The sequence below is a fragment of the Dipodomys merriami genome, unplaced genomic scaffold, assembly GCF_024711535.1.
Source record: "Dipodomys merriami isolate MVZ:Mamm:240054 unplaced genomic scaffold, mDipMer1.0.p SCAF_7, whole genome shotgun sequence".
Classification (NCBI taxonomy): Eukaryota; Metazoa; Chordata; class Mammalia; order Rodentia; family Heteromyidae; genus Dipodomys; species Dipodomys merriami.
Genome location: NW_027206290.1, coordinates 24,815,347 through 24,840,751, shown reverse-complemented (window position 1 = coordinate 24,840,751; position 25,405 = coordinate 24,815,347). Strand labels below are relative to the sequence as shown.

General features: G+C 41.0%; 1 protein-coding gene across 3 annotated transcripts in view; it reads right to left on the bottom strand.

Annotated features, from left to right (window-relative positions):
- Cdc14a (cell division cycle 14A) overlaps window positions 1-25,405 on the bottom strand; it is a 151,787-nt gene that overhangs the window by 81,634 nt on the left and 44,748 nt on the right. For all 3 annotated transcript variants that reach the window (XM_070007822.1, XM_070007823.1, XM_070007821.1), the window contains exon 5: window positions 11,369-11,448. In XM_070007822.1, the coding sequence (XP_069863923.1) occupies window positions 11,369-11,448 (80 nt within the window). The remainder of the gene's footprint in view (window positions 1-11,368; window positions 11,449-25,405) is intronic.

The following is a 25,405-nucleotide window of genomic DNA, read 5'->3' as shown; positions in this document are numbered from 1 at the left end:
CATTGATCTCCCATTGCTCTCAAGATGAAGTTAAAAACTTCAACACAACCAGGCACTGGTGGCTCACCTGTGTAATCCCAGCTACTCAAAGATGGAGATTCAAAATCAGCCCACGTGGAGACATCTCTCCAATTAACTAGCAAAAACCACAAGTGAAAGAATGGCTCAAATGGTTGAGTGCCAGCCTTGGATGAAAAACTAAGAGACAGCACCCAGGTGCTGAGTTCTAGCCTTAGTACTGGCCCTGGCTTCCTTATTCCTCCTTTCCTCATTCTGGGAGCCCTATAGCCTTCACTTAGCCCCTCAGGTCACAAAACCTGAGTCTGTGAACTCACATTCTTCCTACCCACCTTTGCTCAGGTTGCCTTCCTGAGGCTCACCCGCCTTCTCCCACTCCATCTCTCCATCCCTCCTCCTCCTCATCTCAGAGATCAGGAATCTCTGGAGAATCTATCTCCAGTCTCACCCTGGCTAGATCAGGTCTCCAAACTTTTTCCCTCCTCTTTGGTCTTAACTACAGTTTGAAATTCCATCCGAGTGTGCTTATTTGGATGTTCTGCCCGGATCTAGAGACCACGGACGATGGCAGGAGCAAAGCCTTTAACACCCATCAATGTCTCCTTCCTACCTGGCACAAAATACGCAATAAATATCTGTGAAGACATGGTTAAGTTAAAGAATCTGGGATCTCACCCAGAAATCTTTCTACAATATCTTATGATTATAACTCAGGTAGCCTAATATCTCCTTTTGTTTGTTTGTTTTGCATGAACCCCAAATCCCTTCTGCTGTTTTATGATCATTTCCTTCTAGTCTCTCTAGCAGAGTATTAAATGGACAAAGCTAAGAGCAATGATGTTCAAGGTCATTTTTCATATGATATCAAACTCACTGGCTAAACTTAGGTATTTTAGAAAGGCTACACAGAAGCTGGGCAGCTGGTGGCTCAGGCTTGTAATCCTAGCTACTCAGGAGGCTGAGATCTGAGGATCACAGTTCAAAACCAGCCCAAGTAGGAAACGCCCATGAGACTTTTAACCCAAAAAAAGCTGAAAGTGGAGCTGTGGTTCAAGTGGTAGAGCACCATCCTTAAGCAAAAAAAAAAAAACCTTAGGGACAGCATCTAGGCCCTAAATTCAAGTCCCAGTACACACACACACACACACACACACACACACACACACACACACACACATGCATGCACACATGCACATACATAGTTACACAGAGTTACAAAGAACTTTTATGATATCAATCATTATAACAGTTTTTACAATTACCGCTCCAAATTGTTTAGTGGTTTATTCTTCTATTCATATGTTCAATCATGAAAGCATGATTTTATGATTGAACATATTGATGTTTCATGATTTCCTTCATGATTCATCCCAACACGAATTGAGAGGCAACTCCGTCCTAAAAGAGGGAAGGAGCGTACAGACCTCTTGCTGCCTGGATAAACTACAGCTCTTATCCCCATCTGCCATGATAATTTGACTGTGTGGAGTATACCATTAATCTGTGAACTGGCAAAGGCACAGCTAAGCACTGTGGCTCATGCCTTTAATCCTGGCTACTTGGAAGACTGAGAATCTCACTTTAAGGCCACCATGGGAAGAAAAGCCCTCACCACCCCACCCCTCAACTCATAGCTGAGCCCAATGGTGCCAAGCTACCTGGGAGCCAGAGATTGGGAGGATCCAAGTTCCCAGCCAGTCCCAGCAGAAAAATGTCAGACTCCAACTGTATGAAAAGAAGCCAGATGTGATGGTACCTGCCTGTAATCCCAACCACGAGAAGCCCAAAAGTAAGCAGAACTCAGCTCAGGCACATGCCCGGGAGAGACACAAGATCTTCTCTCAAAAATAACCAGAGATTAAACAGGGCTAGAAAGACATGTGGCTCAAATGGTAGAGTACCAGCCTAGTAAGCAAGAGGCCATGAGTTCAAACCCCAGTACCACCAGAAAGCAAAAAACAAAATAGAACTGCATTCATGAGATAAGGTAGATCTCTAAACACTCAAAGTTTCTAGCCATACATCTCTGCTGAAGAATAAATCATACATCTCTAACCCCCAGTGCAGAAAGGTAATATGATAGCCCATAGCTGTCTAGAGACATTTCCATACAGCACAGCCTCATGCTCGACCATCAAAACTTCATCCACCTCAGCAACTCTGTCTTTCTATACTTAACTTTTGGCATCACAGGCAGTTGGACCATAAAGTGACTACCAACTGGTGATAAAACTCCACGTTAGATATATCATCTTGGGAAGAAGTCACTATCTATATAGTTTTTTGTGGGGGGGGGTACGGTCGTGGGGTCTGAACTCTGGGCCTGGGCACTGTCCCTCAGCTCTTCAGCTCAAGGCTAGCACTCTATCACTTGAGCCACAGCGCCACTTCCAGCTTTTTTTCTGCTTATGTAGTGCTGAGGAATCGAACCCAGGGCCTCATGCATGCGAGGCAAGCACTCTACCACTGAGCCAATTTCCCAGCCCTCTATATAGTTTTTATACATATATATATATATAGTTATTGAATAAAAACTGAATGAACAAATAATTAAAATAGAATAATTGACCTTTTATTTTGTTTTTGTATCCTTTCATAGAAAAGAAAACTACAATCACCAACAACAATTAGATAACTAAAAGAGTAGGGTTGTCTTGTAGAAGCTCTCAAGAACAGATTACTAAATATTCAAAGAGCTTAAGTCAACAATTGACAGCAGTGTTTACACCCCAAGAACAAGCAAATACTTCATACTTATAAAGCTGGCTTGCCATCACACCACTGCTTATAACCTAAGAAACTAAGAAACCACACAGAATGGAGAAGCAGCCTTATAAATGTGAGTGATGAGGAAATGAAACCAGAGACAAAAAGGCATATTTACAATAAACAGTAAGGGAAGAATTGTGGCCATGACGTTGCTCAGAATGAAGAATGGAGAAGAAGCACAGTACCTATAATGCAGAGACCACACTAAAGAATCAGATGAACCTAGCAAATATTTGGAATGACTGTGATCTACATGTCTGGAGTCCCATGATTCTCTGCAAAAGTTCTCTTGATAAAAATTCTCTGGCTGGGCACCTATAATCCTAGCTACTCAGAAGGCTGAAATCTAAGGATAACAGTTCGAAGCCAACCCAGGCAGGAAAGTCCAGGAGACTCTTATCTCCAATAAACTAGTAAGAAAATGCTGGAAGTGGTGCTGTGGCTCAAGTGGTAGAGTGCTAGCCTTGAGTAAAAGAAGCTCAAAGACAGTGCCCAGGCCCTGAGTTCAAGCCCCAGGACTGGCCAAAAAAAAAAATTCTCTGGAGTTGAAGATGTACAAAGATGTGGAGAGAAACCGGTTGGAAAAGATCTCAAAGGTCACCTAAGAAGTCATGTAAACACAGAACTGAGCCCCCTTCCCACAACCAGATTGTGAGCTTAAGAAAGGAGATGTGGCCTTTGTGTGTGCCCAGAGAACAGTGCCATGTTGGACACATTGCTGTGTTGGAGAGGTTGCTGAATGAGTGGATGAATGAATAAATAAATCATCATCACCAGGTTCATTTAGACTTGCCTGAACACCCAGTCACTATTGACCAACTTCAGCTACTGATGTTTCAATACAAAAAGATAGATATTTTAAGAACTCTAACACTAAACTATGATTAATAGCATACAATAATCTAGATCATTGCTTTCCTAAGGTAATAGGATGCTTGCCACAAAATAGCCATATATAATTAGTTTTCTCATAACCATAAATAAAAATACATTTTAATACTATGTATGTTTAATCTAGTATCGCCAGAAGATTACCATTTTAGCACATATCCAACAATTACAAAGATTTTATACTTATCTTTTGTCCTAAACCTTGCGGTCCAATGTGTATATATAACCTAAAATTTATCTCACTAGATTTGCTGACTTCAAGTGCTCCATAGCATATACTAGACAGTTCAGGCTTAGACTTGGTTATATAATACTTGGGACCTGGACTATCGCCCTCAAATAATTTACAACATTGTCCAGCATATATCACAACTTCCAGTTCCCAAACCAATCTGTTACATATATGTACCAGCTTCAGGGAAAAGAAAATGTTGCTTGCTTATATTTTTTAGACCTACTAGAGTAAACTGTATTTGATAACAGTTGTGGAAAGAAGAAAGCTGACTCCTGAAAGAACAAAAACCAAGTGTCTTTATGGGTCAGGACCGAAACCACTCGTGACCAGTACCTAACAAAAGCAAAGAACTAAACATAGAATCTCCTGCCTTGCAGATATAACATCAGGCTATACACTTAGCATCTTGCTTATCTAAAGAAATGAAGTTAGCCGGGCCCCAGTGGCTCACGCCTGTAATCCTAGCTACTCAGGAGGCTGAGATTTGAGGATCATGGTTCAAAGCCAGCCCAGGCAGGAAAGTCCATGAGACTCTTATCTCCAATAAACCATTCAGAAAACTGGAAGTGGTGCTGTGGTTCAGGTGGTAGAGCACTAACCTTGAGCTGAAGAGCTGAGGGACCCAGACCTAGAGTTCAAGCCCCACAACCAAAAAAAAGAAAGAAAGAAAGGGCAACTAGGAATATACCATAAAGGATACAAAAAGTTGGGCACTGACTATACCACCAAAACTTTGATACCACTAACCTGCATCCATAAATGTAGTACTTACAGAAAAAAAAAGTAATCTGATCCAATCCACGCATCATAAATTATTACAACATTGTCTTATTCCAGTTGACAAAAAAGCAGAGCAGCTATACCTAACCTCAATGGGTCACAGACATTCTAATACTTGTTTCTGTTCCCTGGAAAGTAGTGCTTAAAAAAATCTGATCAAGTGTCTGCTTTTCATGGTAGCCCATGTTAGAACATACACCGCAGCTGAGAAGAACAGATTTAACAGCTTGAACTGGGTAAGCCCGGTACAGGAAACTGACACATTCTCACTAGTCTGTGTGAATTCTCTTCCATCATTACCAAAGAAAGGTTTATGAAAAATCCACAAGACCACATTGACACCGCCCCTACCACCACCAAAAGATCACTGAAAAGAGCAGAGCCACCAAGAATGAAAAGAGCATCGAAGTTGTCCCTTCACATTTTGCAATACAATTTCATTATTATTAAAGGTGTTGTACAGAGGGATTATGGTTGTGTAAGTCAGCTAATGAGTATGTTTCTTTTTGGACAATGTCACCCTTTCCTTCGTGTTCCCCACTTTTCCCCTTCCATCCCTGCCCACAAGGCTATTTGTTGTCTGCAGAGTTTTATTTCCCTTTAATTTTCTACATAGTGTCTACTGAGTACCATGACTGCATTTGTTCATCCTTAAAACTCAAGAAAATAATAAAAAGATCTTACCCAAGTTAAATGCCAAGCAAACAGGCAAAAACAACAACAAAAAAAATCACAATGCCATATTTGAGCGAAGAGCATACCCATATGTGATGTTTTATGGGAAATTATACATATATATATACATATGTATGTATATATATACATATGTATATACATATGTGTATATATATATATATATATATATATATATATATATTACAATGACACCTAACATCAACCCATATGTGTTTACTGCGGTGCTTTAGAAGAAAGAAAGCAGCCTCATGCCAAGTTCTAAGTGGTTGACGCTTTGGAGCCTTTCTTAAAAGACCTACAAGTTCTGGCATGCCAGGAGATCTAGATGAATTGCTTTTGAGATTTCCCATTAATGCTCTGCTGAACAGCTCAGCAACTAGGATATCACTAAGGTCATCCCCAAAACACAACAAACCCCTCCCTTCACACAAACAGTAGGTGACTATTTTTGAAAGCAAATACTATGAATGGGTCACCAGTGAGACGTTCATTTGTGGATCCTTCGTGAAGGAAGATTGTCTGGGTCCACATCTGCTCTGAAAGAAAACTTGGATATTCCTGTTCACATTAGATACAACGCCACCATCTGATAAGTCACTTATTTCCACCATCTTCAGGAAAGAGCACAGAAAAAGTTCTACAAATGTCAGCAGATTATTCTGATCCTAAGAAATCAATTTCCCCCCACAGGTGTGAATTAGGACACATGTCTGTAGGAATGTGCTTGATAAATCTCCAGGATAGAGAATGCTATGCTTACTTCCCCGAGACCACAGAACAGCTTATAGATCAGTTCTCTACCTTGGCCAGATATGCATACATTAGAATAGGTATTCTTTAAAATCCAAAACGCAAGAAGTGGAGGCCTGGCTCAAGTGGTAAAGTGCTTGCCTAGCAAGCTTGAGGCCCAGAGTTCACACCCTAGTACTGCCAAAAAATGAAACTCCAACGCCCAGCCTTCACCTTAAATCAGTTAATCACATCAGAATTTCTAGCCATGGAATCCAACCAGGCATCAGTAATTTTTATGGTTTCCCAAGGGTGCAACATTCCCTTGGAAAAGCTAGACACTCTTCTCTAAGGTTAAAATAGTATTAGTAATAGTAGTAATGACTATACAGAATTATATCCATGCACCTCTCCTAGAAGAGACTAAAAAACAAGCAAGCAAAAACACCCCTACCAACTAGAGATAGGTCATTTGACTTCCATCAGTTTCATTCTATTGGATGGAATGCCAGCCCAACCCGATACCTTCTATGTCATTCCCATGCTATATGTTATGCATATGTCTTAAACATCCGGTCCCTGAGAGGCTATTTGTTGTCTGCATAGTTTTATTCCCCTTTAATTTTGCATGCTTAAAAAAAATTAAGTTTGGGCAGATTTAAGAATCATCACTAATACTATAACACTTACTGAGCTAAAGCATAAAGACCAATAAAGGAAGGAGGCATCCAATGAATTAGAAAGCATCAAAACGATCTCAAAGAAGAGTTGCACAATGGAAAAGGGAACTTACAACATCTTGTGAAACTCTGAACTTTTACAAACACTGTTTTAGGAGCACTCAAGAATGTAGGTTTGAAAACTATTGACAGCCATGAAAACAATCAGAGATTTCTAGCGAGGGCCAGTGGTCCTATGGGACTTTAAACAGGCAGTAATTAAATACACTAAATTTGGTAGAATACTAAAGGGAGGGACCGCAAAAGATCCATGCCAGGCTTGCCAACAAGCTCCACTGAGAGCCCCCAGAACTGAAAGGCCTTTGTGCCTGCGAAGCCAGCTGCCAAGCCAGCACTGAGGACGGATGGTCTCAAAGAATGAAAAGGGATGAAAAGTCCCTCTTTTCTTCTAGTTTTCAGCTAAAGTCACTCTGCATAAATACACTGTCTATTAGTACAAGTAAAAGTACAGTTTCCGATACAAATACCTTATTCAATGGAACACCCCAAGACATACAAGAAATAATATCACAACACTCCTTGAGTATCATACCAAACCAGAAATTCAATTGTCACTAGAGTTGATTACTCTTAATGTAGTCAAGAATAGACAACAACTGGATGTCTGTGGCTCAAACCTATAATCCTAACTACTCAGGAGACTGAAATCAGAGGATAATGGTTCTAAAAACCAACTGGTGCAGAAAAGTCCAAGAGACTCCATCTCCAATAAGAGCCGTGCTGGAAGTGTGACTCAAAACAAACAACAGCCAGCCAAGAAAGCCCGCAAGTTCAAACCCCGGTATCCAAAGAATCTATAGCAAAGCTACAGGATTTGTATAGCTTTTTATTAAATTTTATTCAATTTGTCTCATTTTTAGTGAATTTTTCTATGTTAATAGAAAACTAGAGCTCTAAATTCTTAAATATAAGCCAGGTGCCAGTGGCTCACACCTGTAATCCTAGCTACTCAGGAGGCTGAGATCTGAATGTCAAGGTTTAAATCCATCTAAGCCATGAAAGTCCACGACTCTTATCTCCAGTGATACGGGAAAAGCAGGAAGTAGAGTTCCAGTGGTAGAGCACTACCTTTGAGCACAAAAGGAACAAAGCCTAGGCCCTGAGTTAAGGCCCAACACACGCACACATAGTTTAAATATAACTCCAAAAAGAAAAGGAACCCATTAAAAAAAAATCACATCAACTTCTTTGGTTATAATAGGGTACCTATGCTGCAAATATTTTACTACTTACCATCCTACCTCACATACGGTTATTTTTCTAAAACCATATAAATGAAAAGCACCCCCTCCCAAACCTGAAAGGCAGTCTATGAGGCCTATTCTTTGGCGAGCGAAGGGGGTTGGGGGGGGAAAGGGTGTCAGCAGCTTGAACTTGATTGGGCCTAGGCACTGACCCTGAGATCTTTTGCTCAAGGCTAGTAGTGCTCTACCACTTGAGCCACAGCTCCACTTCCAGCTTTTTTGGTGGTTCACTGGAGTTAAGCGTTCCATGGACTTTCCTGCCAGGGCTGGCTTCAAGCCACAACCCTCAAATCCCAGCCTCCTGAGTAGCTAGGATGACAGGCGTGCCAACCTGGTAGGACTACTCTTGATATCACCTCCAAATCCAGCCCAAAGATAAACTGCTTCTTTAGTATCCCATAACACTTACCACCTAACTCTAATAAATAATTGCAATTGCTTTATATATCTGTATCTTTATACATACTGGATATCTTGATATCAAGTTTCCTATTACCTTTAGATCCATTGGACTATGGCAGTGGTTAGAATGGAGGGGGGGGAGAAAAAAAGGAAAAGAAAAAACAGCAAATGCATGTGCTTATTCCCTTGGGACTTGAATGGGCAAATAACCCAATCTCAGCCCTCAAGAGAAGAGTCAGCCATGCAAACAAATAATTATAATAGAGGACATTTGCTTAATTGTATATGTAACATTGTAATACATACAATGCAATAAGGGATTAGAGGCAAAGGATCTGCCAGGCTTCCCATGAAAAAAGTGCTCACATAAATGTTTGCTAAATAAATAAATCTTGAGGAATGACATTATGTATACTTAGAAATCTCCATTAAATCCCTTAATTAGAAAGATACAATAGGCAGTATATATGGGAATGCGGGCATCTTAGTGAAGAGCACACACCAACCATGGCTCCAAAAACCCTTGTTCCTTAAAATTTAAACAATAATTACTTAATTAATAATTTTCAACTAGAGGTTGCAAATATAGCCAGAACAACAACAACAAAAAAAAAAATACAGACATTGAATATAAAAGTATAATCTAGCCAGGTACCAATGACAAACACCTATAATCCTAGCCAATTAGGAGACTGATACTTGGAGCATCCAAAGCCACAGAGAGCAGAAAAGACCATAAAACTCCATCTCCAATTAACCAGCAAAAAGCTTTAAGTGAAGCTGTGGCTCAAGTGGTAGAGCACCAGGCCAGAAGGAAGAAGGTCAAGCAAGAGAACAAAACCCTGAGTTCACATCTCAGTACCAGTACCAAAAAAATAAATAATAAATAAAAGGAAATAAAGAAATGAAAGAAAAAAAAGATCAAAGTTTATCTGACTAATGCAATTAAAATATATCCTTTCTTCTATTTTTGTTCAACCTAACCATTTTGTGGCTCATTTTGTGCCACCATAAATAATTACATAATTTCGTGCCTATTTTTCAAAATCACTATGGAAAATCTTGACTTCACATTAACAATAACAATAACATTTTGTATGGAGAAAAACACAATCTTAATCATATGCCAGGCACTGGGATGTATGCATCACACTAGTTTATCCTAGGAAAATCTTGAAACTTTTTAGAGACGCAGAACCTGAGGCTCAGAAAGGATAAGTAACGGGTCCAGGTTTCGTAAGTGTACTACTGACAGAATAGAGGAGCAAAGGCTTCAGAACTCCTGTCTCTTCTTCGCTAGATGTAGATGTAACTACTTCCCATAGAACTGAGATAGGAGCCAGGCATTCAGTGGCTCATGTCTGTAATCCTAGCTACTCAGGAGGCTGAGATCTAAGGATTGCAGTTCAGAGCCAGCCTGGGCAGGAAAGTCTGTAAGACTCTTATCTCTAATTAACCACCAAAAAACCTAAAGTAGAGCTATGACTCAAGTGGCAGAGCTCAGGGACGACACCCAGGACCTGAGTTCAAGCTCTAGAACTACACCTCCCCACCCCTCCCCAAAAAAAAACTGAGATAGGGCTACTGATATTTTCACTATCATCTTTTCTGCCATAATAGAAGTATATTTCACAAAGGACTTTGAAATTATTGAAGCCATTTAAAGAACTGGAAGGGGGAGAGGGGGGAGGCTGGGAAGGGATGTGAAGGGTAAACAAAGGAGGAGGCTGCAATGCTTGGTAAGAAATGTACGCATTATCCTGCCCATGTAATTGTAACTCCTCTGTACAGTATGTTCACAAATAAAATAACATTAAATTAAAAAAAAAAAGAACTGGAAGGGAATTTTTTTTTAAACTTTAAACTTCCATAAAATTCTCCTTTATGGAATCTTCTACTTTTTATTGTCCCCTTCAGTGTCTCATTGGCTTATCATCTGGGACCACCATCTTAACCTGGATCTCCCTGGTAAGATCAAACACACTAGGTATGGTCAATTCCCTGGCCTCCTCCCCCACCTCACATCCAACTCTCCCCCTCCTGTATTCCTCTCCTGTGTTTTACTTTATTCATGTGAACATTTGCTGGAAACACTTTACATGATTGCACACAGAAGAATGGGAGACAGACAAGCAAAGAAGCCTCCTCCTCCTCCCCCTCCTCCTCCTCCTCGTCCTCCTCCTCTTCTCTCACTTCCTTTTGCTGGTGACCATAGTAACAATAACAATAAGCCATACACATGCCCATAGGTTTGGACACACAAAGCAGCAAAAGGGCAAAAATACTACAATCATTCACAGTTTTATCAAATGACTGGGTGTTATTTCAGGGCTTGGAAGGGGCGGGGGGCGGGGGGTATCTGGGGAAGTTGTGTTGTTTGGTTTGGTTTGGTGTGGCTTTGCATGCTGGAGCTGAACCTGGGGCTGCTAGGCTAATGCTGTGATTACCTCGATACATGTTCCCTTCTACTTTTTAACTAAGCTTAAATTGACTCCAGACTTTTGAAGAGCTTCTGTAGGTGATGCAAACACATGGCAGCCAGATGTGCCCCCTGAACACGGGACATAGAGTCCCCACTAAACCCATGGTCCTAGAAGGTACCTAAGTGGTCTTATTCTAGGTTCCCAGCTTCTCCTAAAAGGAAAAAGTTTTTTATTCGTACTAGCTAGCCAAGAAAATCTTCAAAATGATTGAAAACTAGCACCTGGCCTTCCTGACCTAGGGCAGTGAGTTATACCATCTCTTCTCATCCCACATAGCATAACACATGGTCAGTCTGAAAACAGCTAGAAAACCCCAGAACCCGACTCTCACACAGTGAACTCTGGGTGGCAAGCCTAAGCCAAACCCCTGAGGAGCCATACCTGAACGGAAGGTAGGGAGGGTTAGAGCCCGACAGCAGCGCTCGGTAGGCTTCTTCCGGTGTCTTCTTTAAATAGATCACCTAAAACAGATAAACGGTGACATTTAGAACACACCCAAGAATGACACAAAACTAAATTTAATTACTCAGGAACAGCCACGGTGCTGTTAATCTTCAGACACCTCCAAGTTGCCAGGTTTTTATTTTATTTGTGCCTTTTTGATCTATAGCTGAGCAACAGCTCTAGGTGAGAAGATGGGTAAAGACAGATAGATCCTTGAAGCAGACATCAAGAATGGATCCCACAGCCCTCCGGACCAACACACAGCAGAGACAGGCATAGCTCCGTCATTCTACTCTGTGGCTTGGTTCATAGGACCAGGGATCCTCAAATCCCTCAGTCCAAAGAGCTAAGCTATCATCCAGGGTGGGGAGTATCTAGCCTACAGATTGTAGATGACCAACAAAATCACATGGCACACAATGGACAGACAGCTTCTCATAGGCTGCCCAAGGCTGTATTGATCATTTGTTATGGCCTACAAAAGATGTTATAAATATCTAATGACCCTTGGTAGAGAAAAAAAGAAAAAAGCTCCCACATCTAATAAGGAAGAAACAAGAAGGAGCTATTAAAACCAGTAAACAACTTCCCCCTTAGGCAATCTATGTCTTACAACATACGCTAGGCACTGTGTCTGGGACTGGTACCTCCTTTAACAGAACTCACATTATTGTGGCGCAAGGCAAGAATGAACAAAAACAAGTGTGTATTCTAAGCTCTGAAGAAGAAATCATTGGGGCTCTGGAAAGAGAAGAAAGGAGGCTAGTCCAGCGAGACAGTCCCTAGTTGGTACTTAGAGTGGCACTGGGTAAGGGGGAGTCGGGTAAAAAAGCATGGGACCAGCCACGGACAAGCGGAGGGCTTTGAAGGCTGAGCAAGGGAAGACCAGAGAAAGGTCCGTGAGTAGGGAAGAGCCAGGGAAGGAACACAGAGGAGAGCAGCGTGGTAAGGAGAGGGGGAGGCAGGCAGGGGGGAGGAGGGGCATAGCTGTGGGCAGAGACTCTGGTTTTTTCTAAGTGTAATTGAATCTTTTACTTCTGGGCTGAGGACCTTGGTTGGTTTCATCTATTGTTTCAATCTAATTTAATCCTTCACATCCTCCTTACTTAGAATTATGGCATTACTTCCTTAATATGTCCCAATATCAAAAACCCTATGCATTTCAATTGCAAGAAGTCTGAACTTTGTAAAAGTAGGATTTCCCTCTCCACTTACAAAGCTTCTTTGAGCTTTAAGTTAATCCACTAGCAATGTATCACTCATATTTACTTATTAATAATCCCAGAACTGGAAAGCACTTCGTCCAGATTTCCCCAAGGAAAGAATATTAAAATAGATTTTTTTTTTAAAAAAAAAAAAGGACATCTGACTTTAACTAACAAAGCCTTATATGAATTTGGCAAGTGAAGGGAGGGTCTAATACACACACACACACACACACACACACACACACACACACACACACACACACACACACACAGAGCAACCAAAGCTAAATGAGTAGGAAGCAAAACCAACATCAGAAATCTATTGACTGTAAAAGTACTGCTAGGCCAGACATGAGATCTGAGGTTCCCAGTTCAAAGCCAGTACAGGAGCAAAATCCAAGAAACTCTTATCTCCAATCAACCAGAAAAGAAAAAAAAGCTAGAGGTAAAAGTGTGGCTCAAGTGGGATAAAGCTAAACAAGGAGTATGAGGCCCTGAATTCAAACTCTAGTATCATTACACACACACACACACACACACACACACACACACACACACACACACACACACAACTAATGTGGATACAGTTCTACAGAAAATTATAACTATCCTTGCAGCTCAAATAACTGCAAAATCCACTGAAATCAACCTTAGCCTTGAGGACTATTTTCAGAAACCAGTGTTACTGCGTGATTGTACAGCATCCTAATGGGCGAGAGTGGCAGAGCTGGTTCTAATGCAGTGATTGCTCAAGGCTAGAAAAGCTGCAATGTCTGAAGGCTGACTGGCTGCTAAAAGGAAAAGCTTCAGCATGTGGATTCGATAATTAAGGCTTAGACAACAACCTCTGAAAAGCCAAAACTTGTTTCCCTCCATGTGTGCAATTAAGTCCCTTGCACATCGAAGCTGTGGTTCTACTAAAAGGAGTCAGAAGCTTCCAGAAGATGCTTCTTTACCCCAGCACCTTCAAGACTCTGCCACTATCTTACCTATATGCTCAGCATGCATGACCCATGTTCTCACACTGTTACATGAGAGCCTTTGTTTTTATTTTTATCCCAGTGCTAAATTATGAATGAGTGCAAAGTGAAACCTAACAAAGGCCATCTAAATACCAGCAAGATTCCTTTCACAAGATGGCCTTTCACCACCTGAATGCAGCTACTTAGTGAGAGTGGAAAAATATTCTAAGACTTGAATGAATGCATGAGTGAATGAGTGCACTTGTGAATGAATGCATGCAAGGCCACTCAAAAACAAAATCCCACTGTTCCAAGAAAAAAAAATACAGCATGGATTCCTAGACATGTCATCTTATTAAAAAGGCACAGAGGGAGAAGAGACAACTGGGCCTGACTGACACACACATTTACTAGCTTTGCTATCAAGAAAGCTAAAGCTCCAAAAGGTAAGGAATTATCCAAACTTGCATTGTTGTGCAGTGATGAAGCTCAAATCTGAACACAGATCTGACTCTAAACATCTGGAAAAACCAGGCACTGGTGGTTCATGCTTGTAATCCCAGCTACTCAGAAGGCTGAGATCTGAGCATCACCGTTGGAAGCCAGCACAGGCAGAAAAGTCTGACTCTTATCTCCAATAAACTACTCAGAAAAAGCTGGAAGTGGCACTGTGGCTTAGTGATAAATAACCTTGAGCAAAAGAATCTCAGGGACAGTGCCCAGGCCCTGAGTTCAAGCCCTATGACCAGCCAAAAAGAAAAAAAAGTAGATATCAATCTATCCAACTATCTATAGATGTATATCTATCTATAAATCTATGTAGATAGATGTCTATAGATAGTTGCCTCTTGTGCAACCAGGATTATAGGTGTGAACCACCATTGTACAGTTTAATTCCATTTCTTAAACACATGATTCTTGAGCGCCAAGATTCTAGCATATACTATTAAGAGACTAATTTGCCTAAATTTTAATTATTCATCTTCTCACTTAACTGCTACACATCACACTATGTTTCTTTAAATACAGCTATCCCTTAAAGCAACTGGATGTAAAATGTCTATTATTGCTATGTGGAGCCCCTGCCCCAGAGTCTACACATAAATGAGTATTACAGTACATAACACATCAAATGTGTATACACGATATATGGATAAGCTATCCAATATCAAATTTGTAAGAATTTTATAGAAGAGTAATAAATCAACATTGGGAAGTTAAATAAAATCCTCTTAGACTTTATCTGTGAATACTTCTAGATGATTTCTTAAAAGTAAATCTGGTGGTCATTCAACCCCTTGAAGCCTGTGAACAATGATAAATGCAGTTTTCAGAAGCCTCTTGGAATTCATAACTCTATTTCAGTACTCAGATAATGTAATCTCGCTGATATACAATTGGTGATTCATAAAGCAACAAGTAGCTTAATATAGAAGCCTAAACCAGACTCATAAATTTACTAATCATTATTCCCTGGGGATATTTACTCAAGCCACAGGACTAGAAGCTATTGTCTTTAAAAATAATAACTTTACAACAAAATGCAATACAGCTGCATCTTACAAAGAAACCTGTGCTTATATGTTAATCCCACTTATATTTTGTGATTTGCAAGATGAAAATACTGGAGGATTCAAATTGGCTTTCTGCAAGACAATCCTTCCATGTTGGCAGTTGATTTCCTGTTATTTGTGTGATATTGTACTTGTTTTTAAAAAGAGGAAACAAATGCTGAGGACAGTCTCCCAGTGGGGTACTGACATGGGGACACAGACGTAAGAGCTTGAAATTGTCCTTCCAACCATTTCTGCGTCAATTAAATTTCTCCCACAAAGAAGTTTCTGGAAAACCAATGTGACAGCATAGGAATGGTGTAAAAGGACCAGATCAACCGAATATAGAAGAGAGAGAGAGAGAAGAGCTCAGAGACAGTGCCCAGTGCCCAGCGCCCAGGCCATAAGGTCAAGCCCTAGACTGGCAAAAAGAAAAACCTTCAGAAACTGCACCCAGACCCTGAATTCAGACCCCAAGACTGGCACAAAAAAATGAAATAAAGTAAAATTAAAAGCTCTGGCTCTGACAGTTTCTGCTTGCTTATTTATAGAAGGTGCTTAGAGAGTCAAGGCCATATCCAGGTCTTAGCTCTCCCTCCTCCCTCCATTCCCAACACCTCATAAAAGGCAGCCAATGGGAGACAGGAGAGAAGACAAATCTCCAGTATGGCTGCAGTTCTGTCAAACACGTACTTGATTTACTTCCTGCTTACAATCTACACAGGAACCTGCACACAGGCAGATGACACAAGGAGACAGTGCAACCTCAGATGAAGTAATGGACTCCAAGGACACATACAGAGAAGCAGTCCAGGTCCAGAAGGGACTACAGCCCACTCTTTCACAGAACAGTGTGGAGATGCTCCTTTCCTCCCCTTCCTTGGGCCTCCCTGCCAAGGAAGCCACAGTCCTGATGTGGAGTGGCTTTCTCTGATATCAGCCCCTGGCCTACATCACCAAAAGCTTTCTGCCTTCCTCATGCAGATTCCTCCTCCACTTGGATGCTGTGTTTAATTGATTTATCCAGCTTCCCCCAAGTAGACTATATGGATAAGGGGGCTAGCCTCCAATTCCTCTGTTCTTCAACATTGTGTCTGTCAGAGATCTGTTGAAAAACTGGGGTTTGAGATGGGCACCAGTGGCTCACGCCTGTAATCCTAGCTACTCAGGAGGCTGAGATCTGAAGATCACGGTTCAAAGCCAGCCTGGGCAGGAAATCCAGGAGACTCTTATCTCCAATGTACTTCTGAAAAAAAAAACAAAAGTTGGAAGTGGAACTGTGGCTCAAGTGGTAGAGTACTAGCCTTGAACAAAATGCTCAGGGACAGCACCCAGGCCCTGAGTTCAAAAAAAAAGAGACTCTGCAAAGAGCTAAAACATAAAGCCCTAACAAAGGAACATGGGAGACAGAAGGGAAACAAGATTTAAAGACTTTCTTTTTACTCCTGGGACTTAATTCCCAGAACTCTTAAATGTCAAGGCACCTGATTTATAATCTGCTTTCTCCTAAAGACGTCATTGAGCCTTAATTACTATAAACGAGCCCAAGTAAAATGTTTACCTCCTTTATGTTTAGCAACCTTTTTCTTCTTAATCATTTCCTCCCATTACATTCAATGACTAACAAAACAATATTGCATTCAATATGATCATTTTTAACAAGAGAAAAAAAGTCCTAAAACGTCATATATCTGTGAATGCACAATGTACTTTGGTTCTTCTCACAGAAATAGACAGGCTCAGCATTGAACAATCACAAATTAAGTGAGTACATGTGATTACAAACCAGAAATGCCACAATTGATTGGAAACAACCTATATGTATATTAGCCAGTCTATTTTAAATGGCCTAATGAAAGCAGCCTAAGAATGCACTATGGATTTAGGTTGAACACATTGTAAAAGGGAAGTAAGTCACTCTTCCTGTTCTCCAAGGCTATTAGAAATCATAGATTATGAAGTCAGCAAATTATAAGACAATTCAAAGTTTAACAAAGAGGGAAACATATTAATCATAGAAGAATCATAGGCAGAATTGGGCATCGGAACTCTAACTCCATCACTGACTCGGGCATTCTTTGGAGAAGTCTAGAAATGACTATGCTTTCTATGTGAGGTTATGTTTGCTCTGCTTTTGCTCATGTGACTTCTATGTCCATTTATTTTGAAGTTGAAGTTTGATATGCAGCAGACTACACTCCTTTTTTGTTTATTTGTTTGTTTTGCCAGTCCTAGAGCTTGGACTTAGGGCCTGAGCACTGTCTTTGAGTTCCTTTTGCTCAAGGATAGTACTCTACCACTTGAGCCACAGCTCCACTTCTGGCTTTTATGGTAATTTATTGATGATAAGAGTCTCATGGAATTTCCTATGCAGGCTGGTTTCGAACTACAATCCTCATATCTCAGCCTCCTGAGTAGCTAGGACTATAAGCATGAGCCACTGGAGTCCAGCTCTACTCCATTTATTTAGTTTAGAAATCGTCCAGCCCACGTCTTCATACCCTAATCACTGAGAAACCAGGCAAAGCTCTTGGATGGGTAATTTAGGACAATTGCAGACAACATTAAGCCATGTATATCTTCCCGTTTAACTGGATGAATTGGATGGAAACCACAATTTTCATAATCAGCCTGAGCTGCTATCTTCCCAGAAGTGACAGAGACAGTCAGGACAAATATACCTCTCTTACTAGCTCAGTCTCAGAGACAAGACAGACCTCTTCTACCAGAGACAAATCCAAGCTCCAGAACAGACATCTTGAGTAATGTGTCACAATAAGCAAGCCCGACGTTTTATAAAGCAAATCAAGGAAACACCAAGACCAGCAGGCTCTGCACACAGATGTTTAAATTCCTCTGCTAAGGAGAAAGCCTCTGCTCCCAACACCTGAGACCTTCATCCCACACAAGCAAACCCAAGGCTGTTAAGATACAGCACAGAGGGAAAGGTAAGCCTGGGTGCATCCATCATCAGAAACCCTCTCTGCAGAAAACACAAGAACACACTCATTCCAGAAGATCATCTGAATATTTAATACACACTTTCATTTTGAATGGTTTCATATTTCAGAAGGAAGGAAGGTAGGAAGGGAAGAAAGAAAGAAAAAAGAAGAGGAAGAGGAGGAGGAAGAAGAAGAAGAAGAAGAAGAAGAAGAAGAAGAAGAAGAAGAAGAGGAGGAGGAGGAGGAGGAGGAGGAGGAGGAGGAGGAGGAGGAGGAAGGTGGGGAAGAAGAAGGGGAAGGTGGGGAAGAAGAAGGGAGGGAGCCACAAAAAATTAAAATTAAAATTAAATTAAAAAAAAACTCTTCCCAAATCTGAAAAAAAAAAAAAGAAGGGAGGGAGCAAGGAGAAAGGGAGAGAAATGTGTTATTTAAATCAAGGTCTGAGTTTGATCAAGCTTAGAAGGCAAAGAAACTACTACCCAAGCCTGAGTTCAAGTCTCAGGTGGAGCAGGGCGGGAGGGGGGGGACAGAGAATGAAATAAATGAAGAGGTTTTCAATGACTCCAATTAAGCCTTGAATTATTGTGATTTTTTTTGAGGGGGGTGCGGTCATGGGGCCTGAACTCTGGGCCTGGGCACTGTCCCTCAGCTCTTCAGCTCAAAAGCCTTGAATTATTATGACAACACTGAATACCCTTCAAAATGTATAGTTTTCCTCAGTATTATGATTAGGATTGGTTCAAACTGCAAAAGTATGAAAGGAAACAGATTTTCAAAGAGTAACTGGAAGAAAATATTGGGAAAGAAAGTGAAGAAAGAGCAAAAACTTTCTGGGAGAAAGACTTCTAAAGACAGAATGGAGCCCAGGGAAGCTGTTTGCTTCTTTTGCAACTTATAGAACTTATGGCAACATATGGCATTCTGTAAGAAGGGTGTGGGAGACCAAGCCATCTACGCTACACATTCTTGTAACCAGAGCATATACTTAATGAACTCCACGTAACACTGTTCTTTAAAATTAAGCTGTTAGTCAAGCCTGGTAATGTACACCCATAGTTCCAGCACTCCGAAGGGCTGAGGAAGAAGGATTATGAATTAGACCTTATCTTAAAAAAATAAAGAAAATAGTAAAATAAAATTGTGCTTTTACTTGTCCACTATATTTACCTTCTGCTTGCCAATGCTGTTATTTGTAGAGAAGATATTATGCAAACTTCTAAGACAGAGCCCCCTGTAATGTGAACTGAAACTCAGGGCTAGCACCTCATAATAATTTGTAAGCTACTCCTCTTTGAACTTAAGAATAGAAAACATAAAATGGGCACAAACAAGGAACTGGTTGTTCTCTTGCAATATTTGCCAGAGTGGTTTGCTAAGAGGATGCAAGAGAAACAGGAGTTTTGCCCCACACTCAGGTATTTGCAGAAAGGATTCTGTGGCCATTTTTCTGTGCACTAACCTTAACTGTTCAAACAAACACTGCATCACAGGATTGTCTGAGATAACAGAGTAATCATTCCTGAGTGAGCAAAGGTTTCCTTAAGTAACCAAGTTCCCTAAATTCCTTAGCCTACTTATGGCCACAAACAGAACTGGAACAAGTAAGTCACTTCTACCCAACCAACAATCCTCCTGGACACATACTCAGTGCAACAGGCTCCAGTCCATCTGCCTCCCCTGGGGCTTGAACTCAGGGCCTTGGTGATATCCCTGAGCTTTTTTGCTCAAGGTTAGTTCTCTACCACTTTGAGCCACGGCACCATTTCTGTTTTTCCAGTGGTTAACTGGAGATAAAGGTCTCACAGACTTCCCTGCCTAAGCTAGCTTTGAACTGTGATTCTCAGATCTCAGCCTCCTGAGTAGCTAGGATTATGGGCAGTCCTGGGGCTTGAACTCAGGATCTGGGCACTGTCCTTGAGCTTTTATGCTCAAGGCTAGTACTCTTGAACTACAGCTCTACTAAAGATGTGTCTGGCGGCGGGCGGGGAGGGACGGCTCTGGAAAAAAGTGTCATTTGCTGCCAAAACTACAGCTCACTGACAGGCACAGGCAGTTAAGAACTTTCTCAAAAAATGCAGCTACTTCTGAAGGGAACATGATGAATTCTCATAACACAGGTTTCGGATTTCCCCAATTCCGGAAGAGACAATAGTTATGTTATTAACATAGTCTTAAATCCTGGGTACAGAATGACTCTGCTCCCAGGAAGTTTAACAAGCAGCTGATTTCAAATCAAAAGCACTAACGCTCAGACCTCAATGATAGTCTTCCAAAGAAAGGCTTGGGGTGAATGCACAATGCCCCTCTTACCTGTGGGGTGCTCCTTGACTATCACAGATATCTGAAGACATGGATAAGGCTGAACACTACATATAGTGTGTTTCTTACTTAGATACTTTGGACAATGTAATAAATTTGGCACAATAATGGCAAATCACAAAAACTATTAACATAGAAAATTATAACACCATACTATAAGGTTTGTGAATGATTCTATCTCTGTCTCTCTGCTCTCTCTGTCTCTGTCTGTCTGCTCTGTCTCTGTCTCTGTCTCTCTCTGTCTCTCTCTCTCTCTCCCTCTCTTCAAATGTCTCATTTTAGCTAGGCACTGATAGCTCATACCTGCAAAATTAGCTATTCAGAAGGCTGAGATCTGAAGATCACCATTCAAAGCCAGCTCAGACAGGAATGTCCATCTTTAATTAACCACCACAAAACTTGAGCTGTGGCTCAAATAGTACATACAGAGATAGCCTTGAGGGGAAAAAAAAATAAGGGATAATACCCAGACCCTGAGTTCAAGGGTCAGTACTAGCGCCTGCACGTGCACACACACACACACAAACTGTTCTGTTTGTAATGTACTGTGTGCTGGCCCTTATTATGATCATGTGATATACATGCCTGAGCCCTGAAGAAGGAGAGGAGGGATACAGGCACACAAGGCATTCGGCTATGAGGTTGGGATACTTATAGTATAGCCAGAGATCCGACAACTAAGGCCATCACTGAGGGACTAGCAAGTAGGTAGGACTACAGTGTGGACACACTGGACAAAAGGGCGATTCACATGCTCAGTGGTATAGAAAAAACTGAATTTTCAAGACACTATTCAGAATGGTGTGCAATTTAAATCTTATACCATATTTCTGGAGTTTTCCATTTAATATTTTCAGACCACATATGACTTAAGTAGCAAACTAAACAAAGTAGAACCATAGATAAGAATGATGAAGACCCTGAGTTTAGGGGTTTTTTTTGTGCCAGTTCTAGGGCTTGAACTCAAGGCCTGGGCACTATGCCTTAGCCTTTTTTTCTTTCTTACTTTCTTTCTTTCTTTCTTTTTTTGGTAGTTAATTGGAGATAATAGTCTCATGGACTTTCCTGCCTGGGCTGCCTTGGAACTGGGATCCTCAGAGCTCAGCTTCCTGAGTAGCAAAGATTTCAGGTGTGAGCCACCAGCACCTGGCTGCATTGTTTCTTACATCCAAATGAGTCACCATTGGAAATCTGAACTCCCTCCAGTGAGTTTTCTTATCTTGTGCATTCTTTAATAGCAGAGAGAGAGAACGGGAGGGGGGGGAGGGAGGGAGCTCTCTTCGGGTACTAAGGAGGCAGGTAGGTAAGGAATCATCTCTACTCTGGGAGCTCATTCAGCAGGGGAGAGATTGCAAAGCAAGTAATTGCCAGCAAAGCAAGTAATTGCCAGGGGCTTTTTAGACTATAGTAGGCAAAATTAATGGAAAGAGAAGGTGAGAAACCGCTGTCATCAAACCTCACTCTCCATGAAGTGGTAAGGAAATGAGAAATTGAACAGCTGGGGGCAGCCAGCAGGCGAGGAAAACAAATTAGAGAGAAAACATCAGGAAAAGTTTGTCCAAGGTGTTAAATTTTTTAAAAATTCCCAAAGCAAGCCCACTCAGTGACTCACACACCCACTCTTGGAAGAATTATAAAGTCTGATTCATGGCCCAGCATGTATATTCACAAGGAGACGCTTGCTTGTCTGCTCATTAGTCTGACACTGTAAACCACAAATGTTACTCCCTATTAAATAATTCTTCTGGGTACTGCAGCAATACAAAATATTTCTTTGAAGCTGAGGTTAGACTTTCCCAGCCAGGCTGTGTACTTTTGTTAACCATGACTTTGCTGTCTTTCTATAAAAAAAAAAAACCCTGAGATTTCATAATGAATATTCACAAAGGCCTGGCTGGAGGGAAGGATTTGGGGAAGATAGGCAAGGCCAAAGAAAAGAAATAAAATTTAAAAATACATAGAAGTCCTGGCACTAGTATGGAAACAGTAGCTTACAAACACACAATGTAAGTTTATTAGCACAGGATCCCTTTTGAGCACTAAAATTCTTAGGACTAACACACAGCAACCTCCACATGATGCAGTTAGTTCTGGTTTTAACATTTCAGAGCTGGACCATTGCTAGAAAGGAGCTAGGCAGCCAGGCAGTGATGGCTAAGGCTTATAATCCTAGCTACTTAGGAGGCTGAGATGTGAAGATCGTGATTTGAAGCCACCCTGAGCAGGAAAGCCTATGAGACTCTTATCTCCACTTAACTCACAAAAAGCTAGAAATGGAGCTGTGGTTCAAGTGATAGAGTGCCATCTGTAAGGGAAAAAGCTAAGAAAATGAGTTTAGGCCCTAAGTTCAAGTCCCAGTATCAGCATGCAAAAATAATAATAATCAATGTCAGAAAGTAATACATGGACGTGGACAGTGTTTTTAATCAATCAATTTACATTCCACCATGGCAGGAAAGGAACAATGTGATTCATTATATCAAGTAAAAAAATTTTTTTCAAGTAAAATTAACATAGATTAAAATTGTACAACTCAAAAACCCTTGTATACCAAAGGTATAAGAGCTAGTGCTGTGAGGTAGATAGGAGATCATCTTGTTTAGTTTAAAAAAAAAAATTACCAGGTGCTGGTGGCTCACTCGTATACTCCTCCCTACTCAGGAAGCTGAGATCTAAGGATCACACTTCAAAGCCAGCCCGGGCAGGAAAGTCTCCGAGATTCTTTTTTTTTTTTTTTTTTTGGGGGGGGGGGTGTCCAGTCATGGGGCCTGAACTCTGGGCCTGGGCGCTGTCCCTCAGCTCTTCAAGTGGTAGGCTAGGGCTCTACCACTTGAGCCACAGTGCCACTTCCAGCTTCTTTTTTCTGCTTATGTGGTGCTGAGGAATCGAACCCAGGGCCTCATGCATGCAAGGCAAGCACTCTACCACTGAACCACCTTCCCAGCCCTTGAGAGATTCTTATCTCCAATTAACCACTCACCAAAAAACAGAAGTGGCCCTATGGCTCAAGTGGTAGAAAGCTAACTGAGCATAAAGAGGCTCAGGGACAGCATCCAGGCCCTGAGTTCAAGCCCCACAACCAAAAAAAAAAAAAAAGAGAACCACTCTGGGATACTGGCCCCGCCCACATAGTGACAATTCCTTGTTCCCTCTTTACAATGGAGAGACATTTGAGGGTGTCACCAAAGCAAATAGAACAACTGTGACACTTCACCTAGCTGGTCCCCAGAGTATTTAGGGTGCTTTCCCATTAGTCAAAATCAAAATTCAGATGCTCCCTAGAAGAGAAACTGAATGGCTAACCTATCTGAAGCCCTGCAGGGCTGTTTAACCACCGAAAGGAACTTCCACACCACTTCCCATTCTCAAACTCCTAGTTTACATGAAGGGAGTTATTCCAAGACTAGCACTGCCCAGGTACCATCTTTCACTGAATAAGCCTCTGCCTGGTAAATGTAGGAAACTGAGGTCCACTCTTTCTCTCCACTAACTGCATTTGCTTGGATGAGCTACGGGACCTGTCTGGACTCAGTTTCTCCAACTGAAACAAGAAGATGCAGGCCTAACTAAAGCAGGTTCTTCTAGAGTTGTCTATGATCTTGCAAAAGGACCTATTGCTTTGGTGAGGGGAGGGGGGCAGGGGTTGTTTTAAGTTTGTTTGTTTTCTGGGCACAGAGAGTCTTGTGATCTCAAGGGCTTTAAACATTTGAGTTTCTTCATACTGAAAATTATTCCAAGATAATAAGAATAGTTGTTTAAAAAATTATCAGCATGGAAGTGGCGTTGTGGCTCAAGTGGTAGAGCGCTAGCCTTGAGCTAAAGAGCTGAGGGACAGCACCCAGGCCCATAGTTCAAGCCCCACAACCGACAAAAAAAAAATTATCAGTGTTTATTAACAACTACTTATATAAGTAAGATCTTCACCTATTGAAAAAAGAAACAGAAACAAATCTAAGCTAAAATTAGACTTTCATACGTAATATTAACATTAAATGTGTGTAGGTTAAGATACATATCTCAATACACACATATATATCAATATACATATATCTCAATACATATAAACATATATATATATATAAACACACATATAGATAACTCAACATATATGCAAGGCCCATTTCAATTCATATAAAATTCTAACTGCCTTGGGGTTTTGTAATGCTAAGGACTGTATCCAGAGCCTCATACTTGCTCTAACTTGGAGCTATATCCAGCACCCTAAAACACCTTGTTACACTTAGTAACCCATTAAAAAGAATAATTCTCAAAACCCCATGTGTCTGCTGGACACCAATAGTTGAACCCTACAACACTAGCCACACCAGAGGCTGAGACCTAGAGGAATATGATACAAATCCAGCATAGCTGGAGTCTTCAAAACTCCAACACTAATTAGTCAGCAAAATTCCAAATTTGAGGCACAGCTCAAATAAGTAGAGCACCAACCATGAGCAAAAATCACCAAGTGAGAGCTAGAGGCCCTGAGTTCCAGCCTTGAATCTGACACAAACCACTATTCCTGTTAGTGTTCCTTTTATAAATAGCACTGGCTTTGTCATTTAAGCATTCCAGCATTTAAATTGCTCTCTATTAAACTCCCAGAATTGTGGGAGGCAATCATTTATGACTTGCTTATCAATTAAACATTCAGCCAATATTCTGCAAATACTTATTGAGTACTTAGTATATGTCAGACATCATGCTATTTGCTACATTTGTTGTGAAGAACAAGACAAAGTTCTGTCCCTTAAAAGGAGGGGAAATAAGTCAATACATAATTTCAAGCACTAAGAAAACACAGCTCCTTGATTCAACATTAAACAATGAACACAGGCTTTTTCACATATGAAGTAGATGTCATTCCAAAGATGCTAATATACAGAAATGGTATTATGTGAACAGATTACTGTGATTATACACAGTACCTGAGTACTGAATCTATAATATTAAGTACCGTGTGCATGCGGGTGGACGCATGTATCTATAT